The sequence below is a fragment of the Lithobates pipiens genome, unplaced genomic scaffold (genome assembly GCF_037356315.1).
Source record: "Lithobates pipiens isolate NorthernLeopardFrog02 unplaced genomic scaffold, aLitPip1_a1.2 Scaffold_27, whole genome shotgun sequence".
NCBI classification, from domain to species: Eukaryota; Metazoa; Chordata; class Amphibia; order Anura; family Ranidae; genus Lithobates; species Lithobates pipiens.
Genome location: NW_027507788.1, coordinates 109912661 through 109936142, shown reverse-complemented (window position 1 = coordinate 109936142; position 23482 = coordinate 109912661). Strand labels below are relative to the sequence as shown.

The following is a 23482-nucleotide window of genomic DNA, read 5'->3' as shown; positions in this document are numbered from 1 at the left end:
ACCCGCTGCCGAGCTAACCCCTCACAGTTGGTGGAGAATTTTGGCAGTTTTTTTTCAATTTTTTTAAAGGCCAGCATGGAGGAGATACTGAGACAGCTGGCTCTAGCAAATGCAAATCAGCAGCAAACAAATGCGGCTTTACAAAAGAGCCTTGCAGCCCAGCAGAAAGCTCACCTGCAGAGTCTGGAAGCTCAGCAACAAGCACAGCAGCAATCTGAAGCCCGCTTTATAGACCTGTTGCAGAAGCAAGAGCAGAGTTTTCAACAGAAAATAGAGACAGCAACGTCCGCAGACCAATGAAGCAAGTGGTTACAATAATACCGCATCCTTTGGTGTGAGCCGTTTATTGACAAAAATGACTGGAGAGGATGATCCGGAGGTGTTTTTGACCACATTTGAAAGGACTGCTGAAAGGGAAAAGTGGCCTAAGGAGCAATGGGCTGGACTGGTGGCCCCTCTGTTAACTGGGGAATCGCAGAAAGCTTATTATGACCTAGAGCCTGACCAAGCAAAAGACTATGTGGTGCTAAAAACAGAAATATTGGCACGGCTGGGTGTCACCTTGGCCGTCCGGGCTCAGCGTGTGCATAATTGGACTTTTCAGGTTGGAAAACCCCCCAGGTCTCAAATGTATGATCTCATTCACCTGAGCAGGAAGTGGCTGCAGCCAGAGACTTTGACCGCACCAAACATTGTGGAACGTGTTGTTATGGATCGTTTCCTGAGAGCTCTTCCTACTGCCATCCAAAAATGGGTAAGCCATGGAGACCCAGAAAATGCAGATACACTTGTGGATCTGGTTGAGAGGTACTTGGCTACAGAGAACCTGACCACCTCTTCCAGGGACTCACGGACTTTCCACCCTAAGACCAGATCATTCCCAGTGGCGGGTAAGATGACTCCAAGGGGTGAGGGTGGAGAGAGTGAGAGGGTGGGAGTTCTACCTAAGGTCTGGCGGGAGCAGCCCAGGAAGCCCATGCTGCAAGAGACAGCGAAAAAGATTATTTGCTACCGCTGCCGGCAAGAGGGACATATTGCAGCCAATTGCCCCGTTGTGGATGAGCCTATGCAATGTGACTTTATAAGGGAGAAACGTCAGTCGCTGTTTGCGACAGTTGCATGCACTGCCATTCGGGGACCTGAGAAACATTTATATAAAATGTGTATTAATGGTAGAAATGTTGATGTGTTGCTGGATTCAGGTAGCTTGGTAACATTGATAAAAGCTGAATTAGTTACTACAGAGGTCTCTGGGAAGAACAGGGTGGCTGTTATTTGTGTGCATGGGGACACCCGAGAGTATCCGGTAACTTCAGTGTTTTTTGAGACCCACAAAGGTAACCTCTCTCATCAGGTGGGGTTAGTGTCTCACTTACCACATGATGCTATCGTGGGAAGGGATTTTCCAAAATTCTGGGAACTCTGGGATTGTCCTGAGCCCCCCACTGGTGCCCCTATAAACCAGGAAGATGACCAGAATTCCTCTGGGAGTGGTGAGGACTCTCCTGAATTTCCCTTGTCGGTATTGGCGGGGGAAACTCGAGAAACTGGGGAGGAGCCAACATCCTCAGATATAAACATGCCGTCTGTGGAGTTTTCGGATCTTGAGGTTCACAGGGAAAATTTTGCCACAGAACAGTTAAAAGACCCCACCCTAATAAAGGCACGGGAAAATGTGGTGAAAATAGATGGCGAGTTAGTGAACCCAGATAAGACTTGCCCTTATCCTTACTTCACTATGGAAAGGGACCTGCTGTATCGAGTGGCTCAAAGGGCAGAAGAAACCATTGAGCAACTTGTAGTGCCCAAACCTTACAGGAAGTTGGTGTTAGAATTGGCTCATGGGCACATTCTGGGAGGTCATCTGGGGACAGAGAAAACCAGAGAGAGGGTATTGCAGAGATTCTATTGGCCTGGGGTCATGAAGGAAATAGAAAATTATTGTTCCTCCTGCCCTGTGTGTCAGAAGTCGGCACCTATGCCACATTTCCGTAACCCGCTGGTACCTCTTCCTATCATTGAGGTCCCCTTTAAAAGGATCGCAATGGATTTGGTAGGTCCGATAATGAAGTCCGCCAGGGGGCATCAGTACATTTTGGTTATATTGGACTATGCCACCCGTTATCCGGAAGCAATTCCTCTCCGAAATACCTCGGCCAAAACCATAGCCAAAGAGCTATCTCTTGTTTTTAGCCGCGTGGGTATTTGTAAGGAACTGCTTACGGACCAAGGTACACCCTTTATGTCCCGGGTTATGAAAGAATTATGCAAGTTGTACAAAGTGATGCAATTGCGTACATCTGTGTATCACCCCCAAACAGATGGGTTGGTTGAAAGATTCAACAAAACCCTTAAACAAATGTTAAAAAAGGTGGTGGATAGAGATGGAAAGAATTGGGACTGTCTAATACCCTATCTAATGTTTGCCATTAGGGAGGTACCCCAATCCTCTACGGGTTTCTCACCCTTCGAGTTGCTCTATGGGAGACACCCAAGAGGGCTGCTGGATATCGCCAAGGAAACTTGGGAAAATGAGAGTTCTCCTCACAGGAGCGTGATTGAGCATGTCGCCCTGATGCAAGATAGAATTGCACAGGTAATGCCAATTGTAAAGGAACATTTAACCCAAGCGCAGTTAGCACAGCAGAGAGTGTACAACCGTGGGGCCAAGACCTGTACTTTTTTCCCGGGGGATAGGGTCTTGGTGCTAGTCCCTACGGTTGAAAGCAAATTTCTGGCCAAATGGCAAGGTCCATATGAAGTAATTGAAAAAATTAGTGAGGTGAACTACAGGGTTAGACAGCCAGGAAGGCGAAAGCCGGAGCAGATCTATCACGTCAATCTGCTGAAAGCCTGGAGGGATAGGGAATCCCTAGTCGCAGAGACTTTGTCACAAGTACAGCCTGATTGCTTAGTTCCTGAGGTTGGAATAGCAGACACCTTATCGAAACCCCAACAACAGGAGGTTAAAGAGTTTGTACTTCGTAACAAAGAGATTTTCTCTGAGCTTCCGGGACAAACATCTGGCGTAGAGCATGACATTATCACCCCGCCAGGAGAAAGGGTAAAACTAAAACCTTATAGAATACCAGAGGCCCGACGGGAGGCAATACGTGGGGAGGTTCAAAGGATGTTGGAATTGGGTGTGATAGAGGAGTCCCAGAGTGACTGGTCCAGTCCTATCGTACTAGTGCCCAAACCTGATGGGAGCTGGCGGTTTTGTAACGATTTTCGACAATTAAATAAAGTTACAAAATTTGACACCTACCCCATGCCGCGTATAGATGAGTTGATTGACCGGCTGGGAGCAGCCCGATATATGACAACTCTTGATCTCACCAAAGGGTATTGGCAAATTCCCCTGGCCGAGTCAGCCAAGGAGAAAACTGCGTTTGTAACCCCAGATGGGGCATTCCAATATAAGAGAATGCCGTTTGGGTTACAGAATGCACCGGCAACATTCCAGCAGAAAATGGATAAGATTCTGAGGCCCCATCAGAAATATGCTGCAGCTTACCTGGATGATGTGATTATCCATAGCACAGACTGGGTCTCACATTTGCCGAAAGTACAAGCAGTCCTAGACTCTATCCGGGAAGCTGGGTTTACGGCCAATCCAAAGAAGTGTACCATTGGACAGGAGGAGGCCAAATATCTTGGGTACACTATTGGGAGGGGGGTGATAAAACCCCAAGTCAATAAAGTCGAGGCCATACAGAGTTGGCCACGTCCCAACAGCAAGAAACAGGTACGAGCCTTTCTGGGAATCGCTGGCTATTATCGACGATTCATTCCCCATTTTGCTTCTCAGGCTGTGCCCCTCACCAACCTGACAAAAGGGAAAGAGTCTGTCATGGTTAAATGGTCCCCAGAGGCTGAAGAAGCATTTCAGTCCTTAAAAACAGCCTTATGTAGCCAGCCAGTGTTGTACTCGCCAGACTTCTCTAAGGACTTTGTTGTACAAACTGATGCATCAGACGTTGGGTTAGGAGCAGTGTTATCCCAGGTCTGGAACGGGGAAGAGCACCCAGTCATTTACCTCAGCAGGAAGTTGAAGTCCCATGAGGTAAATTACGCCACGATTGAGAAGGAATGTTTAGCAGTGAAGTGGGCTCTAGATTCCCTTCGGTACTATCTGCTAGGTAGGCACTTTGACCTGGTGACTGATCACGCTCCTTTAAAGTGGATGGCTCAGAACAAGGAGACCAATAGAAGGGTAAATAGGTGGTTCCTGGCCCTACAAGAATTTTACTTTACAGTTAAGCATCGCCCTGGTGTTAAAATGGGGAATGTGGATGCTTTGTCTCGGATACATGCGTGTCTGACTGCTTGTGTTACAACCCCAAGGTTGAAACGAGGGGGGGGGGGGTATGTGGCAGCACGCAGGTAAAGTCACCTGGTTGTATCCAGGATGGGAAATATGTGTGCCCTAGATTCAGGCTTTATGCAGACTTTTACAATTAGAGGGGAAGAGTTAATGAGCCCAGCTGAAGTAAGTGGGCTCATTAAGACCTCTACAAAAAACCCCAGCATGCTTAGGGAGAACCAGTTTTGTGTTGTATAGACTGGGGAGTGTGATATCTGTTCTGTGCGGTGAGTTAACGCCTGTGTGGCAAACCTCTACAACAGAGACAGGGACTGGTGCAGCACAAGGCTGCACTCAGTTGTTAGACAGGGAATCTAAGTGTGTAGTTAGAGGTCAAGCTGACCAGGATTTATTTTCATGTTTTATTTTTTGTTTGGCTGTTATATGTATCACTGCATGTAGCATAAATAAACCGCATCTTTTGTTTTTTGCACCTACAACGCTGTCTGCTGTGCCCGATTTTGTGTTGTGAACCCATCCAGGGGGTCACACACACCCGCTGCCGAGCTAACCCCTCACAACACTAAAAATAAAGTTGTGTCCACTCTAAGGTTTAGACAAACTTTAGATTGTAAGCTTCTATGAGCAGGGCCCTTAAGACCCAATTGATTTGCTAAATGTAGCACCATATATCCTGTAGAATAGTTTTGTTTTATGCTAGTAAATGAATGTACATAATTTTGTTTGTCACGGAGCTCAAGAAACAGGAAGATGCCGATGTAAACAGCATCTCTCCCTTCTGCCTAGTGACAGCACACTGATCGTCTGCTCCCTATCATCAGGAGCAGCGATCAGTGTGGTGTCACACACAGACACGCCCCCCATACAGTTAGAAACACGCCCCTAGGAACACTTAACCCCTTCACTGGCAGTGACATTTTTACAGTAATCAATGCAATTTTATAGCATCGATTGCTGTATTAATGCCAATGGTCCCAAAAATGTGTCAACATTGATTGATGTATCCGCCATAATGTCGCAGTCACGATAAAACTCACTGATCATCAACATTACTAGTAAAAAAAAAATAATAATGCCATAAAACTATCCCCTATTTTGTAGACGCTATAACCTTTGCGCAAACCAATCAAATGCTTATTGCGATTTTTTTTTTTTTTTTATTGATTTTTTTTTTTTACCAAAAACATGTAGAAGAATACGTATCGGCCTAAACTGAGGGAAGAAATGTTTGTTTATTATAGCAAAAAGTAAAAAATAATGCATGTTTTTTTTTTTCCAAATTGTCGCTCTTTTTTGTTTATAGCGCAAAAAATAAAAAATGCAGAGGTGATCAAATACCGCCAAAAGAAAGCTCTATTGGTGGGAAAAGAAGGACGCCAATTTTGTTTGGGAGCCATGTCGCACGACCGCACAATTTTCAGTTAAAATGACGCAGTGCCGAATCGCAAAAAACGCTCTGTCAGGAAGGGGGGTAAATCCTTCCGGGGCTGAAGTGGTTATTGAGCTTGTTTTTTTGTTTTGTTTTTTCTCTTTCTTTAGTTTTGGGAAAGTGCCATATCTTACTTATACCCATAGAAATGATAAGATAGAATTGTGCACCAAACAACCTAATCACTTCAGCACACCTGCAAGTAAATGATAAAGGTGTTTAGGTGGGGTTTTGGTATATAACAGCTGTGGAGAATTGCAGGTAATGAATTCAACTGGTGGACAAGCAGTGTTGTATGTGTCAGCCCCGGTTTACATTGGTGCGATTTGGCATGCAATTTGATGTGTCAAATCACATGCCAAATCAGTGGCAATTGCACCATTCTAATCGGTGCGGCGCCACAATTTCCAAAAGTAGTTTCTGTACTACTTTTGGTGACTTCGGAGTGCGATTTATATTGACATCTGTGCAGAAACTCGCACAGATGTCTCTGAAATTCCCTCCTGCAGTCAGGATTGACATGGGGAATGAAATCGTCTGAAAATTTCAGCTGAACTCACACAATTTCATTCTTGCTGTCAGTGGGAACCAGGGCTCAAACTGGGCCTTTGTCTTTGTAATTCACCTGCTGCAATCCCAGTTTGCCTTCAAATATTGTTACATGTAGAAATACAGATTTGCATATCTGCAAATAAATGAAAATAAAAAATTATAATCGTGGTTGCGATCAAAAGAGCATGGTTTCACCTTCTGACCCAAAAATGAGTCATTGTAATCACCTGGAAGTTCCTGTGCTGGTCAGGATCTTCATCTAGGTGGACATGGCGAGGTCCCTCTTTAGCAAAGAGTAGGTGCTTCTTATTTGCCAGGTAAGTGCAGGATATGTACTTGTGCTTACTCGATGTGGTAGTTAGATTTGGTGTGGGTGGGGTTCATTGATTTGTTTGGCATCACCACACATATGCTTATGGCCCATGTGCACACATCACTTCCTGCATTTGTTCTGCTGATGTAAATCAGTAAGGACTATGCAGATATAAATGAGAGCTCCTTTCTATTAAAATATGTATGACTTGTTTCACACTTGGGCGACTTTTCCAGAACATTTGGAGTTGCATGACAAGTTGTACCCCATGATTCTCAAAGAATCGCCATGCCACCTAGATGGAGATCTTGACCAGTACAGGAACTCCCGGGTGATTACAATGACTCATTTCCGAGGTCAGAAGGTGAAACCATGCTCTTTTGATTTTCAGAAACGCTCTACAGTCCGTTTAACATGGTTCCCTATGGTACTAGTTCACATCTATGCATTTTGCGGTCAGTGCATTTTTGGAAATGGGCGGGGACTTTTTTCTAGCGATTTGCGGGTAATAGATTTCAATGGAAATGCACCAGAAACGCAACTGTTGCGTTTGTGATACGGTTTGTGATGTGTTTTGCTTTTTTTATTTTAACACTGTATATAGCTGGTTACTAACAGGGGTGCGAGGAAGCCAGCCACCGCGTCCTTAACAACCAAGCTGTCAGCGGGTTCCCCCCAGGTCTATACCAGGCCCTTCATGTCTAGTATGAATTCGGAGTGGACCCCCCAAAAAGTTTTAAAAACTTTTTCAGGAGCAGTGATGTTAATAATGCTTAGAGTGAAACAAGAAAAAATAAATATTCCTTTACATATTGTTCCTGGGGGTCTCCATAGTCTGCCTGTAAAGTAGCACATCTTCCCCATGTTTGTAACAAAAAAACGATGTGGGGTCCCCCCAAAATCCATATCAGGCCCTTCATGTCTGGTATGGATTTTAAGGGGAACCCCATGTCAAAATAAAAAAAATGGCATGGGGTTCCCCCCCAAAATGCATACCAGATCCTTATCTGAGCATGCAACCTTGCCTTCCTCCTGAACCGCACCAGGCCACATGCTCTCAACATGGGGAGGGTGCTTTGGGGTCCCCCAAAAACCTTGTCCCCATGTTGATGGGGACAAGGGCCTCATCTCCACAACCTTTGCCCGGTGGTTGTGGGGGTTTGCGGGTGGAGGGCTTATCGGAATCTGGAAGCCCCCTTTAACAAGAGGGCCCACAGATCCCCCTTAAGAATGCGTATTGGGTACATTGTACCCCTACCCATTCACCAAATAAAGTAGTGAAATGTGACAAAACACAATAGCCAGTTTTTGACAATTCCTTTATTAAAAATGTCTTCTTCTTTCCCCCGATTCTTCCTCTGGTCTTGCTTTGGTCTTCTCCTTCTTCTTCCAGCTTCTCCTTCCTCCGCTTCTTCCTCAGGTCTTCTCCATCTTTCTCTGGCTTCTTTTTCCTCCACTTCTTCTTCTGGCTTCTTCCCCCGCTTCCTCCTACAGATCTTTCTCCACTGACACTCCCGCCACCGACCTGCTGAACATGAAAATAGCGACCCTCCTCCAATGCTGTGGCCAGCCGATCTGTCTGCTTCCATAGTGCACAATTCATATATAACTATGGGGTGTGGCCACCCGATGAAATCAGCTGGAGACCCCACCCCCTTGTGACATTACTGACCAATCATGCCCTGGGCGGTGACATCACAAGGGACTGGGTCTCGGAATGACATCATCCTTGCATCGGAGGTGGTTTGTTTTTGAATCTTCAATGGGAGCAGCTGCGTCAGCAGTGAAGAAAAGAAGCGGAGGAAGAAGGATAAGATTGGAGGAAGATGGAGGCAGAAGTGGGGGGGGGGGGGAGAGGACATTTTTAATAAAGGAATTGTCAAAAACTGGCTATTGTCTTTTGTCACATTTCACTGCTTTTTTTGGTGAATAGGTAGGGGTACAATGTACCCATTTACATAAGGGGGGGCAGGAGCTGGGGTCCCACTTGTTAAAGGGAGGTTCCAGATTTAGATGAGCCCCCTGCCCACAGACCCCCACAACCACCAGGCAAGGGTTGTGGGGAAGAGGTCCTTGCAGCCTGGTATGGTTCAGAAGGGGGGTTCGCTCGTTCCCCACCCCCCTTTACTGACCTGCCATGGCTGCTTGCTCAGATAAGGGTCTGGTATGGATTTTGGGGGGCCTCTACTCCATTTAAAAAAAAATGCAGTGGAGTTCCCCTTAATGTCCATACCAGAGTCAAAATGCCTGGTATGGACTGAAGGTGGGCCACACGCCATTTTTTTCCCCTTGATTTTTATGTATATTGCTGGGATCCGGCAATACATACATATACAGCCACAAGCAGTTTTAAATGAAATATTTTCCTTTAGAAATGTAATTTTGCTGCAACAATGTTCCACACATTGGCCAGATATGCTACTTTACAGGAAGACTAAGGACAATCCCCAGGCACGATATTTAAAGGAACTTCTCTTATATTCCCAAATTGACACAGCTCCTCTCTTAGCCATTGGGTTATTACGCCACCTTTAGGAGAAGACTAGGCATTACATGTTATGTAAAACGCAGAATTTGTCAGTTCCGCCCAAGGGGCAGTCCCTTAAGTAACAACCCCCCAGCCTGCCATGCAGCCATCATTTTTATTTTGCCTAGGGAAGGAGAAGGACCTAGGAACCCTGATGGGCCCATCGGTCCGTGTTTTTTCTGCAGAAGCTTTGTTTTTTGCGCAAGATGGAAGATCCTGTGATCTGTTATCAACAGCCAGCTGGGTGACAGGGTGGATACTCTTATCCTTGTAGTCTCCCCAACCCAGCCAGCGAGCATGTGCAGGCCGGACCTATGTGCTAAGCCGGCCACGACATACCTCAGCTCCAAAGGTGGTTGCTGAGCTTTTATGCTCTGGGGCGCACATATGACCGGGCTGCTGATGTCTGCGTAATAGGGTGTCGAGGTCAGCAGCCACCCTGTACTGATCAGAGAGTGGGTCTGTAATGGAATGTCTCCCAACTATTCAGGACTGGTAAGTACAGCTCTCCCTGCCTCAGTGGGGCTGAGCAGCTGGGCATTCCCTGATTTGAGGGTCCCTCACCTCCCTCTCTTCTCTCCCTGTCCCTATCTTCCCTCCCCATATTTTCCCTCCCCCCTCCCTGGGCGGATGCTGCGTGTGGTTGCTTAGCGGTGTGTGTGTCATGTGCAGGGGCTCTCCAGGGGGGCTCTCACCTGTGGGGGGGGGGGGGGGCTGCGCTGGCTGGCTGTGTCCTGAGTGGTGTTTTTTCATGTCCCTGGGGGTGTCTGTGATCTCTGCAGCGCTGATCGCTGCCATTTTCTAGCTCTGTTCCTCATGGTTTTTTCAGAGTCAGCCACCATCTTAGGTATGGGCAAGGGAAAGCATGCTCTCCTGTGTCTCGGTGGCCATTTTCCCTGTGATTTGTCCTTATACTGGACGCCGGTGGCCATTTTCTAGAAGCCTGAGCACGTTTTTTCAGCTTCTCTACAGATAGCATGTGTTCCTGTAATCCGGTGGCCATTTTCCCAGTGCTTTATGCCCTTATGCTGGGCGGCCATTTTTTTGAGCCTGAGAACATTGCAGAGCGGTTTCAGCGCCATTAGCAGCAGCTTTGAATGACACAGAGCGGATTCCTCTGCACCTGGGAGCTGACAGAGAACACGGGGCACTACTTGCTGGACAGTGCAGAACCTGTCAGGGTGGTGAGTCCTGTGGGAAAGAGCACCTCAGCCAGCAGCAGTAAGGAGGGTGGGACGATCACTGTCCTAAGTCCCCTTCAGGTGGCAGACAGGGTAGGGTCAGCATGGCTTCAGAAACTAGTGTTTCTTGCCCTGAAATTCAGGCAATTACAACCGGTTTGCCTGCGGAATGCGCAGTGCCCTTGAACGCTCTGTCGGTGGTCCAAAGGTGCTAAAAAACAGCCCCTGCCCCCTGTCTTCTGGGGAGAGCTCTGACACAGGCTCGGGCCCTGCTGAGGCTGGTGACCCCTGCTGTAGTTTGAGATGACACTGACCAGGACCGCTCGGACAGTGGGATGAGTCCCCATCCGGGTCCGTGCACGTCAAAGTGCTTGTTGGAGCACTTATCACAGGTGTGCGTGATACCCTGAAGATTCAGAAGCCAGCAGATCCCTCTGCTGATGTAAAGGTCCCTTTTGGGTCCCGTAAGCCAGCCCGTTCACCTAAGGTGTTCCCGTAACTGACTTATTTTTTGCAAGTTAATTTACAAGGAATTGGGTCAACCGCAATGGACCTTTTTGGTCCCCAAATACATGGTGGTGCGTTACCCCTTTGAGGAGAGCCTTCTCAAAAAGTGGTCAGCTCATCTGGTCGTGAACCCCCCAGTATCCAGGTTAAACAAAGTAACCACGATCCCGGTAGAGGGGACTCCTGCATTTAAGAATCCCACGGACAGGAAATCCGAGGCAGTGGCTCGTTCCTTGTTTATGGTTGTGGGGTCAACCATGCGACCAGTACTGACATCCGCACTTGTGTCGCAGACACTAACTGAGTGGGCAAAACTGTTGCACTGTGAATTGGGAGAACAGCAGTCTTCGCCTGTCTGCGTGGAACTAGCAGACCAACTAGTGCAAGACCTTAAGTATGTTTGTGACACGGCCCTGGATACCCTCCCCCTGTTATCCAGGGCTTCAGTGTCAGCAGTGGTGCTGAGGCGCTAGATTTGGCTGAAATGCTGGTCTGCTGACCGGGCATCCAAAAAAGCCCTGACGGATCTTCCCTTCCTTAGTGACCGGCTCTTAGGAGCCTCTTTGCATGACATTATTAAAAATGCCACAGGTGGTAAAAGTACACTACTCCCACATGCCAGGAAGGCTAAGGAAGGAGCCATGCCTTAGGCAAGGGCCTTCTTTTTCCGCTCACACGCGGCTTTTTCGTCCGCCCGGAGCTTCGGCTGTATTTGGCTCCATCCATTTTCCCATTAACTCTGACCAGCTTCCCTGTACCTGCTGAAAAAAAGCATCTCCACAACACAATGCTGCCACCACCATGGATGGTGTGTTCAAGGTGATGTTCAGTGTCCGTTTTTGAGCACTTCTTCCACATGTTTGCTGTGTCCAGTACATGGCTTCTCGCAAACTGCAAAAGGGACTTCTTATGGCTTTATTTCAACAATGGCTTTCTTTTTGCTACTCTTCCATAAAGGCCAGATTTGTGGAGTGCACGACTAATAGGTTCTCCCATCTGAGCTGTGAATCTCTGCAGTTCCTCCAGAGTTACCATGGGCTACTTGGCTGCTTCTTTGATTAACCACTTGACCACTGGGCACTTAAACACCCTTAAAGGGGTTGTAAAGGTAAATGTTTTTTCACCTTAATGCATTCTATGCATTAAGGTGAAAAAACATCTCACACTGCCGGCGCCCCCAGTCCCCCCGTTTTACTTACCTGACCCCTCGAAAATCCCGCGCTCGCCCCCGCCGTCCTCTTCGCCGCTCAGCCTGAAAGCAGCGCAGCCATTGGCTCGCGCTGCTGTCAATCACATCCAATGACGCAGCGCGCCGGGGGGCGGGGCCTTGTGATACAGCGAGCGGCTATAGCCGCCGGCTGTATCACGGGAGCGCGCCCGCAGTGCTTCTCACCAATGCGAGGGAGCTCGCATTAACGTGAGAAGCACCTGCGGGAGGAAGCTGAGACAGCCGCCGAGGGACCCCAGAAGAGCAGGTTCGGGGCCACTCTGTGCAAAACAAGCTGCACAGTGGAAGTAAGTATGACATGTTTGTTATTTTAAAAAAATAAAAAATTTTACTTTACAACCCCTTTAATAACCAGACCAATTTTCAGCTTTCGGTGCTCTCACATTTTGAATGACAATTACTCAGTCATGCAACACTGGACCTATATGACATTTTTGTCCTTTTTTTTCACACAAATGGAGCTTTCTTTTGGTGGTATTTAATCACCGCTGGGTTTTTTATTTTTTGTGCTATAAAAGAAAAAATACAGAAAATTCTGTAAAAAAATGAACTTTTCTTTGTTTCTGTTATAAAATTTAGCAGATTAGTAATTTTTTCTTCATAAATTTTGGCCAAAATTTATACTACTACATATCTTTGGTAAAAATAAGTACAAATTGGTGGATATTATTTGGTCTTTGTGAAAGTTATAGAGTCCACAAGCTATGGTGCCAATATCTAAAAATTGATCACACCTGAAGTACTGACGGCCTATTTCAATTCTTGAGACCCTAACATGCCAGAAAAGTACAAATACCCCCCAAATGACCCCTTTTTGGAAAGAAGACATTCCAAGGTATTTAGTAAGAGGCATGATGATTTTTTGAAGTTGTCATTTTTTCCCACAATTCTTTGCAAAATCAAGATTTTTTTTACTTTTTTTTGTTTTTTCACAAAATTGTCATATTATCAGTTTATTTCTCACACACAGCATATGCATACCACAAATTACATCCCAAAACACATTCTGCTATTACTCCTGAGTACGGCGATACCACATGTGTGAGACTTTTACACAGTGTGGCCACATACAGAGGGAGCGCCATCAGGCGTTCTGGAGCACCCAGGACAATTCTGACATTTCTCTCCTACATGTAAAAATCATAATTTATTTGCTAGAAAATTACATAAAATCCCAAAACATTATATATGTTTTTTTAGCAAACACCCTGGAGAATACAATCGAGGTCATTGCAACTTTTTATCTCGCACGGTATTTGCGCAGCAATTTTTCGAATGCTTTTTTTGGGAAAAAAACAGTTTTGTGCTTAAAAAAAAAACACAGTAAAGTTAGCCCAATTTTTGTATAATGTGAAAGATGAAGTTACGCTGAGTAAATAGATACCTAACATGTCACTCTTCAAAATTGCACACGCTCGTGGAATGGCGCCAAACGTCGCTACTTAAAAATCCCCAAAGGCGACGATTAAAAATTTTTTTTACTGGTTATATGTTTTGAGTTACAGAGGAGGTCTAGGGCTAGAATTATTGCTCTCGCTCTAACGTTCGCAGCGATACCTCACATGTGTGGTTTGAACACCGTTTTCATATGTGGGCGGGACTTACGTATGTGTTCGCTTCTGCATGCGAGCACATGGGGACAGGGGCGCTTTAAAAAAATTTTTTTTTTTATTGTTCATTTTACTTTATTTATTTTAGTTTGACATTTTTTTACCCCCCAAATTTTTTTTTAGCCCTTTTATTCCTATTACAAGGAATGTAAACATCCCTTGTAATAGGAATATGGCATGACAGGTCCTCTTTACAGTGAGATATGGGGTCAATAAGACCCCACATCTCACCTCTACGCTGGGAAGCCTGAAAAAAAAAAAAAAAAAAAGATTCTGGCTTTGATCGTATTGGCGAGTCGGTAGAAGCACCGGAGGGCGGCGGGAGGGGGGGGGGGGTGTCTATGGCTGGGTATTGCAGGGTATCACCGACTATGGCTGGGTATCTCAGAGTATGGCTGGGTATCTCAGAGTATGGCGTTGCAGAGTATTGCGTTGCAGAGCATTGCAGGGTATTGGCGGGTGTTGCAGAGCATTGCAGAGTGTTGCAGGGTATTGGCGGGTGTTGCAGAGCATTGCAGAGTGTTGCAGGGTATTGCAGAGTGTTGCAGGGCATTGGTGGGTGTTGCAGAGCATTGCAGAGTGTTGCAGGGTATTGCAGAGTGTTGCAGAGTGTTGCAGGGTATTGCAGGGTGTTGCAGAGCATTGCAGAGTGTTGCAGAGTGTTGCAGAGTGTTGCAGAGTGTTGCAGGGTATTGCAGGGTGTTGCAGAGCATTGCAGAGTGTTGCAGAGTATTGCAGAGTGTTGCAGAGTATTGCAGAGTGTTGCAGAGTGTTGCAGAGTGTTGCAGAGTATTGCAGAGTAATGGCAGGGTATTGCAGAGTATTGCAGGGTATTGCAGAGTATTGCAGGGTATTGCAGAGTAATGGCAGGGTATTGCAGAGTATTGCAGAGTAATGGCAGGGTATTGCAGGGTATTGCAGGGTATTGCAGGGTATTGCAGAGTAATAGCAGGGTATTGCAGAGTATTAGCTGGCATTGCAGAGTATTGCAGAGTAATGGCAGGGAATTGAGGGGTTAATTTTCGGTGAGCAGCGATGTGGGCACTGCAGATGCAGCCCACATCGCTGCTGACACCGATCTCTTCCCCCTCCGCTGTACCGATCGGTACAGAGAGGGGGAGGGAGGAACCGGCGTCATAACATGACACCGGTTTGTTTATAAGTGATCATTTGACGGAGCGATCACGTGGTAAACGGCCCATGATCCGTGAAGGCCCACCTATCAGTGCCACCTACCAATGCAAAATGCTCCGATCGGATATACTCCGATCATGTGTAGCCTACTCCGACGGACAAAGTGCCACGCATGCTCAGATCAAATTCCTAGACCAAAGCTATTGGCTACTAGCCTGAACGTAGTCCCGTCCTAACGCAATAACGTCATCACGTTATGTACAATCGGATTTTCCGACAACTTTGTCCGACCGTGTGTATGCAATAGTTTTGGACAAAATCCGTTGGACAAAATCCGTTGGATTTGGTTGCCGGAATGTCCGACAATGTGTACAAGGGCTCAGAATTTTTTGTGGATAATAAAAATATATTTAAACAATATTCTAAATGTGTAACATGTAGTACAAAAAATAAATCAGTTCAAATGCTGAAAATTTCAGTACTAAAACAGCGCTGTAAGTCAAGTCCAAGGTAGCACCATATAGAAAAAGTCCTTAATGTGCAGAAAAGGTGACAATAGTGGTTTGATCAGCGTTGTAAGGTGATATCGGTGTTTATTTCAAGTGCTGTTAATATGCCACCCACCAGATTTGCACAGGTATTTCACCGCGTGTAGCACGTGCCCCCCTAGGGGGTTAAACTCACCAGACAGAGCTGAAAAAGCGCCTTTAAGGAGATATTCCCTCTCTAGTTATACAGCAATTTTCATTGCCATCCACAGCCATCCACACGACTAAGGAGGCGAGTTTATATCGCCACATCCACCGCCGTGAGGGCCAATAGAACGCCGCCCAGCCCACACAACACTACCCATTGTCATGGAAACCGGGCGCGCTCAGCTCCACACACAGCGGGGAACGAGGCGAACACATAAAAACAAGCGAGAAATGGATAACTTGGTCTGCACTGCGGCGATCCCGGAGCATCAACATTTAAAGCAAAATATAAAGTAAAACTGCTTAGTAATACTAATCAAATAATGGAAAGAAGCAAAGCTTACTGAGATACAACAACAGCTACATTAAACAGAGAGCTGATTAAACGCTGGGAATGCATATTGACCAAGCGCAGCTTATGTTACATATAAATAACAGCCATGTCAAGGAAAGACAATAAGCTCCGCTGAAGTTAAAATTAGGGGTACATACCTATTCATAATAAATATATATATATATATATATATATATATATATATATGGCAAAGTATCCTTGATGCGATATTAATCAAAAGCTGCACATATTATAGAGGCAGAAAATGTTTTCCATATTAAATTATGCTGGGTTACTCATGCCCTAAATTACAAAATAATAGGTCAAAGAATACGTGGGTACCCATAACAATCAGATATCTAAAAATGATTAAAAAAAGAATACAATTTCAAAGTTAAGTGTGTACCATAGTAAGTTTCTGATACCCATCAAAACTAACTCAGAGGAGAAACTTCAGTGGAAAAGTGTATCAAAAAATCAAAAATGGCCATCAATACTGATCATCATCCCCAAAAGATAAAAATGACCCAAAAAAATATATACATATATGTAAAAAAAATATAAAAATATAAATTGCCTAAAAAATTTGAGATAAAATGTAATTAAGGATAAGGATATGATGTACCCAAACTTTAATTCTATTATTTAATACCGTGCTCCAAAGGATAGGTCCTGATGATGTATTAAAGCGCATATCAGAAGAAAGGGGAATTAATAGTCGCTAATAAAACAATTTATATCTAAATCCACGTTTTAACCCTTTCGGTGCTAATGTGTCAACTAAATATATCCATTCAGTTTCGCGTTTGGAAAGTTCACGTACTAGATTTGACCCTCTCCAGGCGGGTTTCATATGACCAATGCCCCAAAACTTTAGCCCTGATGGGTCCTGATTGTGATGGATCTTAAAGTGTAAAGATACATTGTGATCCTTAAAGCCTAGTTTAATATTGGCAATATGTTTTGCTATACAGATCCTTAATAATCTTTTTGTATGGCCTATATAGATGAGCCCGCAAGGGCACTGCAAAGCATAGACTACGTATGGAGTATTACATGTATTAAACTCTTTCATTTTAAATTCTTTATTATTCAATGTAGCTACAAAACAGTCAATGGCCCTCAGAGGTTTGTTAACTTCTTTGCAGGCCCTACATTTTCTGCAGGCATAAAACTCATCTTTTTCCCAAAAAGTAGGGGGATGAGATGGGGGTCTAATACTTTCTTTACTATTTTATCTGCATAATTAGGGGCCCGCCTATAAATGAAGCTAGGTTTTGAGGGAAGTACAGAGTTAGTTTTGATGGGTATCAGAAACTTACTATGGTACACACTTAACTTTGAAATTTTATTATTTTTTTAATAATTTTTAGTTATCTGATTGTTATGGGTACCCACGTATTCTTTGACCTATTATTTTGTAATTTAGGGCATGAGTAACCCAGCATAATTTAATATGGAAAACATTTTCTGCCTCTATAATATGTGCAGCTTTTGATTAATATCGCATCAAGGATACTTTGCCATATATATATATATTTTTATTATGAATAGGTATGTACCCATAATTTTAACTTCAGCGGAGCTTATTGTCTTTCCTTGACATGGCTGTTATTTATATGTAACATAAGCTGCGCTTGGTCAATATGCATTCCCAGCGTTTAATCAGCTCTCTGTTTAATGTAGCTGTTGTTGTATCTCAGTAAGCTTTGCTTCTTGCCATTATTTGATTACTATTACTAAGCAGTTTTACTTTATATTTTGCTTTAAATGTTGATGCTCCAAGATCGCCGCAGTGCGGACCAAGTTATCCATTTCTCGCTTGTTTTTATGTGTTCGCCTCGTTCCCTGCTGTGTGTAGAGCTGAGCGCGCCCGGTTTCCATGACAATGGGTAGTGTTATGTGGGCTGGGCGGCATTCTATTGGCCCTCACAGCGGTGGACGGGGCGATATAAACTCGCCTCCTTAGTCGTGTGGCCACGCCCTCTGTTGAAGTCGGAAGTGACGAAATGCATCAGGGCGTGGCCTACACAACGTTACCGGAAGTGACGATTGCGTTCCACCGCTAACCAGACTCAGGAAGTGACACGCAGTGTCAGCAAAGAAACACATGTGGAGGTTCCTGGCGTCCAGACAATACGGTGATTGAACACACATCTTTTAAATGCTGTTTTACTTGGAATTAATGTATGCAGATTATTATAGGGGGTCTTTTTTACTTGTGTGGCTAACAATTTAATAAAATAGAATTACGCTATGTGCAAACTTTTCTTTATTCTATGACGTGATTGGAGCACTTTTGGCAGTCGGACCCTAGTGGATGGCAATGAAATTGTGGTATAACTAGAGAGGGAATATCTCCTTAAAGGCGCTTTTTTCAGCTCTGTCTGGTGAGTTTAACCCCCTAGGGGGGCACGTACTACACGCGGTGAATTACCTGTGCAAATCTGGTGGATGGCATATTAACAGCACTTGAAATAAACACCGATATCACCTTACAACGCTAATCAAACCACTATTGTCACCTTTTCTGCACATTAAGGACTTTTTCTATATGGTGCTACCTTGGACTTGACTTACAGCGCTGTTTTAGTACTGAAATTTTCAGCATTTGAACTGATTTATTTTTTGTACTACATGTTACATAATTGTTTAATTGTTTAAAATGGCTGCTATCCTATAGACCTCTGCGGTTATTTTCATTAACTGAATCGGTCACATATATATATAATATAATTACTTTTTGGATTGTTGGTTTGTTGAATCTGGCGCTGAGAGGTGCATCATAGGCCTTTTTAAAATACACCCTCTTTGTTTTAAATATTCTAAATGTGTCTAAAAGTCAAAACACATAAAGTGATGGTAATATATGCTGTATGTATGCATATATTGTCAAACGATGTCATTTAATAAAAAATTTGTAGATTATTCTGCAATTTAATCTTCATTTTAATCTAGTGCTTTCAGGTAACTTTGGTATTTTCATTTAATTTTGTTGCAGTGAATAGCAAAATTAATCTTCTCCCTTCTCTTCTCATTATGGCCATATATTTTAGTACTGTTTCAAATATACTTTTTTTTTATTCTGCAGACATTTATGGAATGCCCACATTACAAGAGGGCTTCATGACGATTTGTGTAAAATGCTACGTGTTCTGGCGCCTCTGGTGCTTCTTTTGTTGTTGCTGATGGAGTCCACTGGCAGCCCCCACTCCATTCGAATTGGTAAGTTCATTGTTCGCTATTAAACTTCATTCATAGACGTACATTACGAAGCAATGATGATTAGCTGTTAATGCAAACGTTACTTTACTTCAATTACATAAACAAGTACACAATGTCCTTACGGAAGAAACAATATACTGAATTTTACTGTGTGCCCCCTCGTTTGCCTGAACTGCCCCCTTTCATACAGTATCTAAGCTTACACTGGTGGTCTTTGCAGTGAGTGTTATCTGTCTGTACTGATTTGTTTACTAGTTGAATTGGGGCCAAACAGAAGATCTTGTGGAGAAGTAAAAACTGGAGAGCAGAAGGCATAAGTCAGAGATGTAGAAGAACATTGCAGATATTTATAAATAGTTCAAATATCAGGCTGATGGCAGATATCCATGAAGTTTGTCTAAAAAGCAAATATCTGTAACAAGTAATGATCTTTTGTTTAATTTAAACACACTGTAAGCAAACTGTGATGTTCTAGTTGCTTTAATTTAGCTCATTATTTAACACAACACTGGATAGTCTCCATGTGTTGTGCAGCGCTGCTCCTGAAACAGATTATGTAAATGTTTTAACACATGTTTTTATTGATAAAACGCTACTAAAGCAACATCATTGTTGCCTATTAGATAAAAAAAGAATGATGGGATAGTGATACTGCTTTACACTCCCTGGGCAAACTGATATGCTCTCAAATACCTCAGTCCTACATCGCTGCCTGACTCAAGCACACCCTTTAGATACACCCTTTAGATCTTCCTCAGCCTTGTGCAGGGCAACCAAGATGGTGACCGCTCCTGTTTGTGATGATGAGTCCGTGGAGCCCTTTTTTTCCAGAGAATTCTTTTCAATCCTCTGAGAGGCACTCATTCTTTCCCCCATAGGCCAGCTCTCTGATCTTAGCTGTACCATATTTTACTGGGCTAATAAATAATAAATGATCCAAGAGGAGATTACAGTACAATCCAAAAAGATATATACCGATTTACTGCATGGAAACAACAGACCATGCAACTTAACATAGAACTATAGGCAAAACTTATTTTTTTCATTTTGCATAGAGCAAGGGAGGCTTATAACCCCTGTCAGATATTTTTTTGCCGTCCATGTCCCATTGCAGAGATTTACCTTACATTGTCCCATAGCCAAACAGGAAGTGAGAGGAAATCTCTCCATATCAAGTTATTTCTTTGGGGACCCCCAGGTCACCAGATCTAGTGTCCCCATTGAAAGATTTTCCTCTATCTTACTTTACAGGAGACAACCCAAAATTTGGGATTTTCTCTTACTTTCACTTTCAATGATAATGGTAAACCGGGCAAATAGAGAGGGGGAACCTCTTTAACTGGTTTCTGCCCACTCTGCCGTAAATTGACGGCGGGGCGAGGCGGGGCACACAACGCGGAGATCGCGGCTGCGCCGTGTTGCTAGGACACGGCGCAACCCCAATCTCTGTAAAGAGCCACAGCTCTTTAACCATGATAGGCTGTGTCCCAGAAGGGACGCTCTCGCGCATCATGGTACTTGCAGGAGAGAAGAAGTGAGCATGCCCATTGTTACTGCAGTTGGGTACAATCATAAGATCGCCCACTTTCAGGTACTCCATATTTTCTCACTCAAACAAACCTTTACAACTAAACTAAAACAGCTGTGAAAAAATAAAAGAAGGCACAAGTTTTATAAGGGGGACAAGAGAATTAGACTGATTACTTTGCTAATAGAATCCAAAAATTGAGATTTTAAACTGGATTTACACTTTAAATGAATTTTTTTCATTTTGCTGCAGCACTTTAGACATCGCACAGATGCACCACTTCACAGGCAGATTTGGGGGAACCCCCCAGGCATGATATTTAAAGGAATCTTTAATTTTTATTGTTTCACATTAAGAATTATTAAAATCACTGCTCCTGAAAAAACTGTTGTTTTAAAAACTTAATTTTGCATTGATACATGTCTCCTAGGGAAGTACCCGGGTCCCCAAACACTTTTTATGGCATTAACTTGCATATAAGCATTTAAAATGATCACTTGATTTTTCATGTTCGTGTCCCATAATAGGGTTTGCATGTTCGTTAGAGATTTTTGTCTGTTTGCGTGTTTTGGTGAGAACTGAACCAGGGGGTGTTCGGCCCATCCCTAATAGAAAAAAGTTTGCCTTTAAATAGGCTGCCTGCAATAGGAATTACAATTACTACAAATTAAGCAGATATGCAGCAATGTGATGAGAATAGGACTTGGAGAGATAAGCAGAGGATCAGTGGGCTCCCTAAAATTGTAGAAGATACAATTGCTGCCTGCTTTCAGGAGCTCCTTCCAGATCTACTGCTGGAAAAACTGGGAATGGACCCCCTCCACACTGCCCTGACTCAGAAGAGAGATGATCAGGCCCTCTAAAAGATGTCATTACAAGGATGCACTTCTTTCACACAAAAGACAAGGTACTTCCAGCTTTGAGAGAGAGAGGTGAACTCTTGTTCCAGCTTTTTGGGGGCCTTGCTTCCACCACTAGGGATGAGCTTCGTGTTCGACTCGAACATCGGCTGTTCGCCCGTTCGGTGAATACCGAACGTTATGGACCGTTCGCGACAAATTTGTGTGGCGCTCACGGCCCACAATGCACTGCACCATCGCAGTGCATTGCTGGCTCATGATTGGCCAAGCATGCACTGTGACCCCGCATGCTTGGCCAATCACAGCACCGGAAGCGAGGAGAGCCATGATTGGCCACAGGCAGGATGCCTGTGGCCAATCATAGCTCAGGCTGTGTAGTACAAGCCCCACACTATATAAGACCGCCAGCGCGGCGGCCTTGTGTAGTGTGTTGGCATCTGTAGGAGTTAGTGGGTGTTCTGTGTACCTTCAACACAGTATACACCGTTTGTTATCGCCCGATTTTGCATTCTTGCTCTTCTGTAGTGGGTGTTGTCTGCGTGCCCTGACCGCAGTATACACCATTATATCCACCTATATAGCTAGCTATATTGCTCTTTTTTAATAGAGCTTGCAGTCAGTTGTAGGAGATTGCGCGTGCTGTCTGCGTGCCCTGACCGCAGTATACACCCTTATATCCACCTATATAGCTAGCTGTATTGCTCTTTTTTAATAGAGCTTGCAGTCAGTTGTAGGAGATTGTGCATGCTGTCTGCGTGCCCTGACCGCAGTATACACCGTTATATCCACCTATATAGCTAGCTATATTGTTCTTTTTTAATAGAGCTTGCAGTCAGTTGTAGGAGATTGTGCGTGCTGTCTGCGTACCCTGACCGCAGTATACACCGTTACAAAAAGCTTAAAAATAGATTTTTGGACTGCAGCTACACTTTAAAAATGTACCAGTTCAAAATTACACACAGATTCTACTTAACACAACAAATCTACACAGTCCCTGTCTTGTTTGCACCGCCTGTATACTGCTGTTCTGAGTATATAGGGCCTGGGGGCCCCACGTCTTTCCTTTTTTTAATATGGGTACGGGGTTCCCCTTAATATCCGTACAAGACCCAAAGGGGCTGGTATTGGGCAGGGGGGCTACCCATGCCATTTTTCTCAATGATTTTCATCCATATTGCCGGAACCAGATATTACATTAAAAACACAAGCAGGTTGAAATTACTTTTTTTCCGTTAAATGTAATTTTGTGCAGGGACTGTTCTAAACACGGGAAACACATGGCACTTCACAGGCATACTATAGACACCCCCCAGGCACGATATTTAAAGGGATATTTCACTTTTTTTTTCACTTTAATCGTCATTAAAATCAGTGCTCCCGCCAAAACGGACATTTTTCAAAACATTTTAGGCATTGACCCATGTCCCCTGGGGTAGGAGCCAGGTCCCCAAACCCTTTTTAGGACAGTATCTTGCATATTAGCCATTAAAATTAGCACTTTTTATTTCGAACATTCAAGTCCCATAGACTTCAATGGGGTTCTAACGTTTGTACAAATTTGCGGTTCGTTCGAAAGTTCTGGTACGAACCGAACCGGGGGGTGTTCGGCTCATGCCTATCCACAACTATAAACAGAGAACCTGCTGCCCTATCTACAGATTTTGCAAAAATAAAACATTGCCTACAGATAGGACTTTACCTTAAAGGGGTTGTAAACCCTCAGCATTTTTTACCTTAATGCATTCTATGTATTCTTTAGATTATCCTGAATAAAGAGTTTCAGCAGCTCATGCATGGGGTCTAGTTCCGGGAATAGAGAGAACCAGAAGGGGTTACGTTTCAGCATATATGTTTAGTGGTGGTGGGCAATGAGATAGTTACCCAAAACGAGGAGTGATCGGAAGTATGTCTGTCCACATAATCTGAGGCTACATCCAACGGGAGTAGTATATTATTACCTAAGCCTACAGTAGGTGCCGCCGATATTGTGTTTCGGCGACAGGCTTCTCGAACCAGCGCAATCCCGTCGCGC

At 44.2% G+C, this 23482-nt stretch overlaps 1 protein-coding gene across 2 annotated transcripts in view; it reads left to right on the top strand.

Moving 5' to 3' along the window:
- The window catches only part of GRIK4 (glutamate ionotropic receptor kainate type subunit 4), a 799826-nt gene that overhangs the window by 302216 nt on the left and 474128 nt on the right, over window positions 1-23482 (top strand). For both annotated transcript variants that reach the window (XR_013263204.1, XM_077457367.1), the window contains exon 2: window positions 18929-19062. Coding sequence is in view for 1 of the 2 variants with exons in the window: in XM_077457367.1 (XP_077313493.1) it covers window positions 18981-19062 (82 nt within the window). In the remaining variant the exon portion in view is untranslated. The remainder of the gene's footprint in view (window positions 1-18928; window positions 19063-23482) is intronic.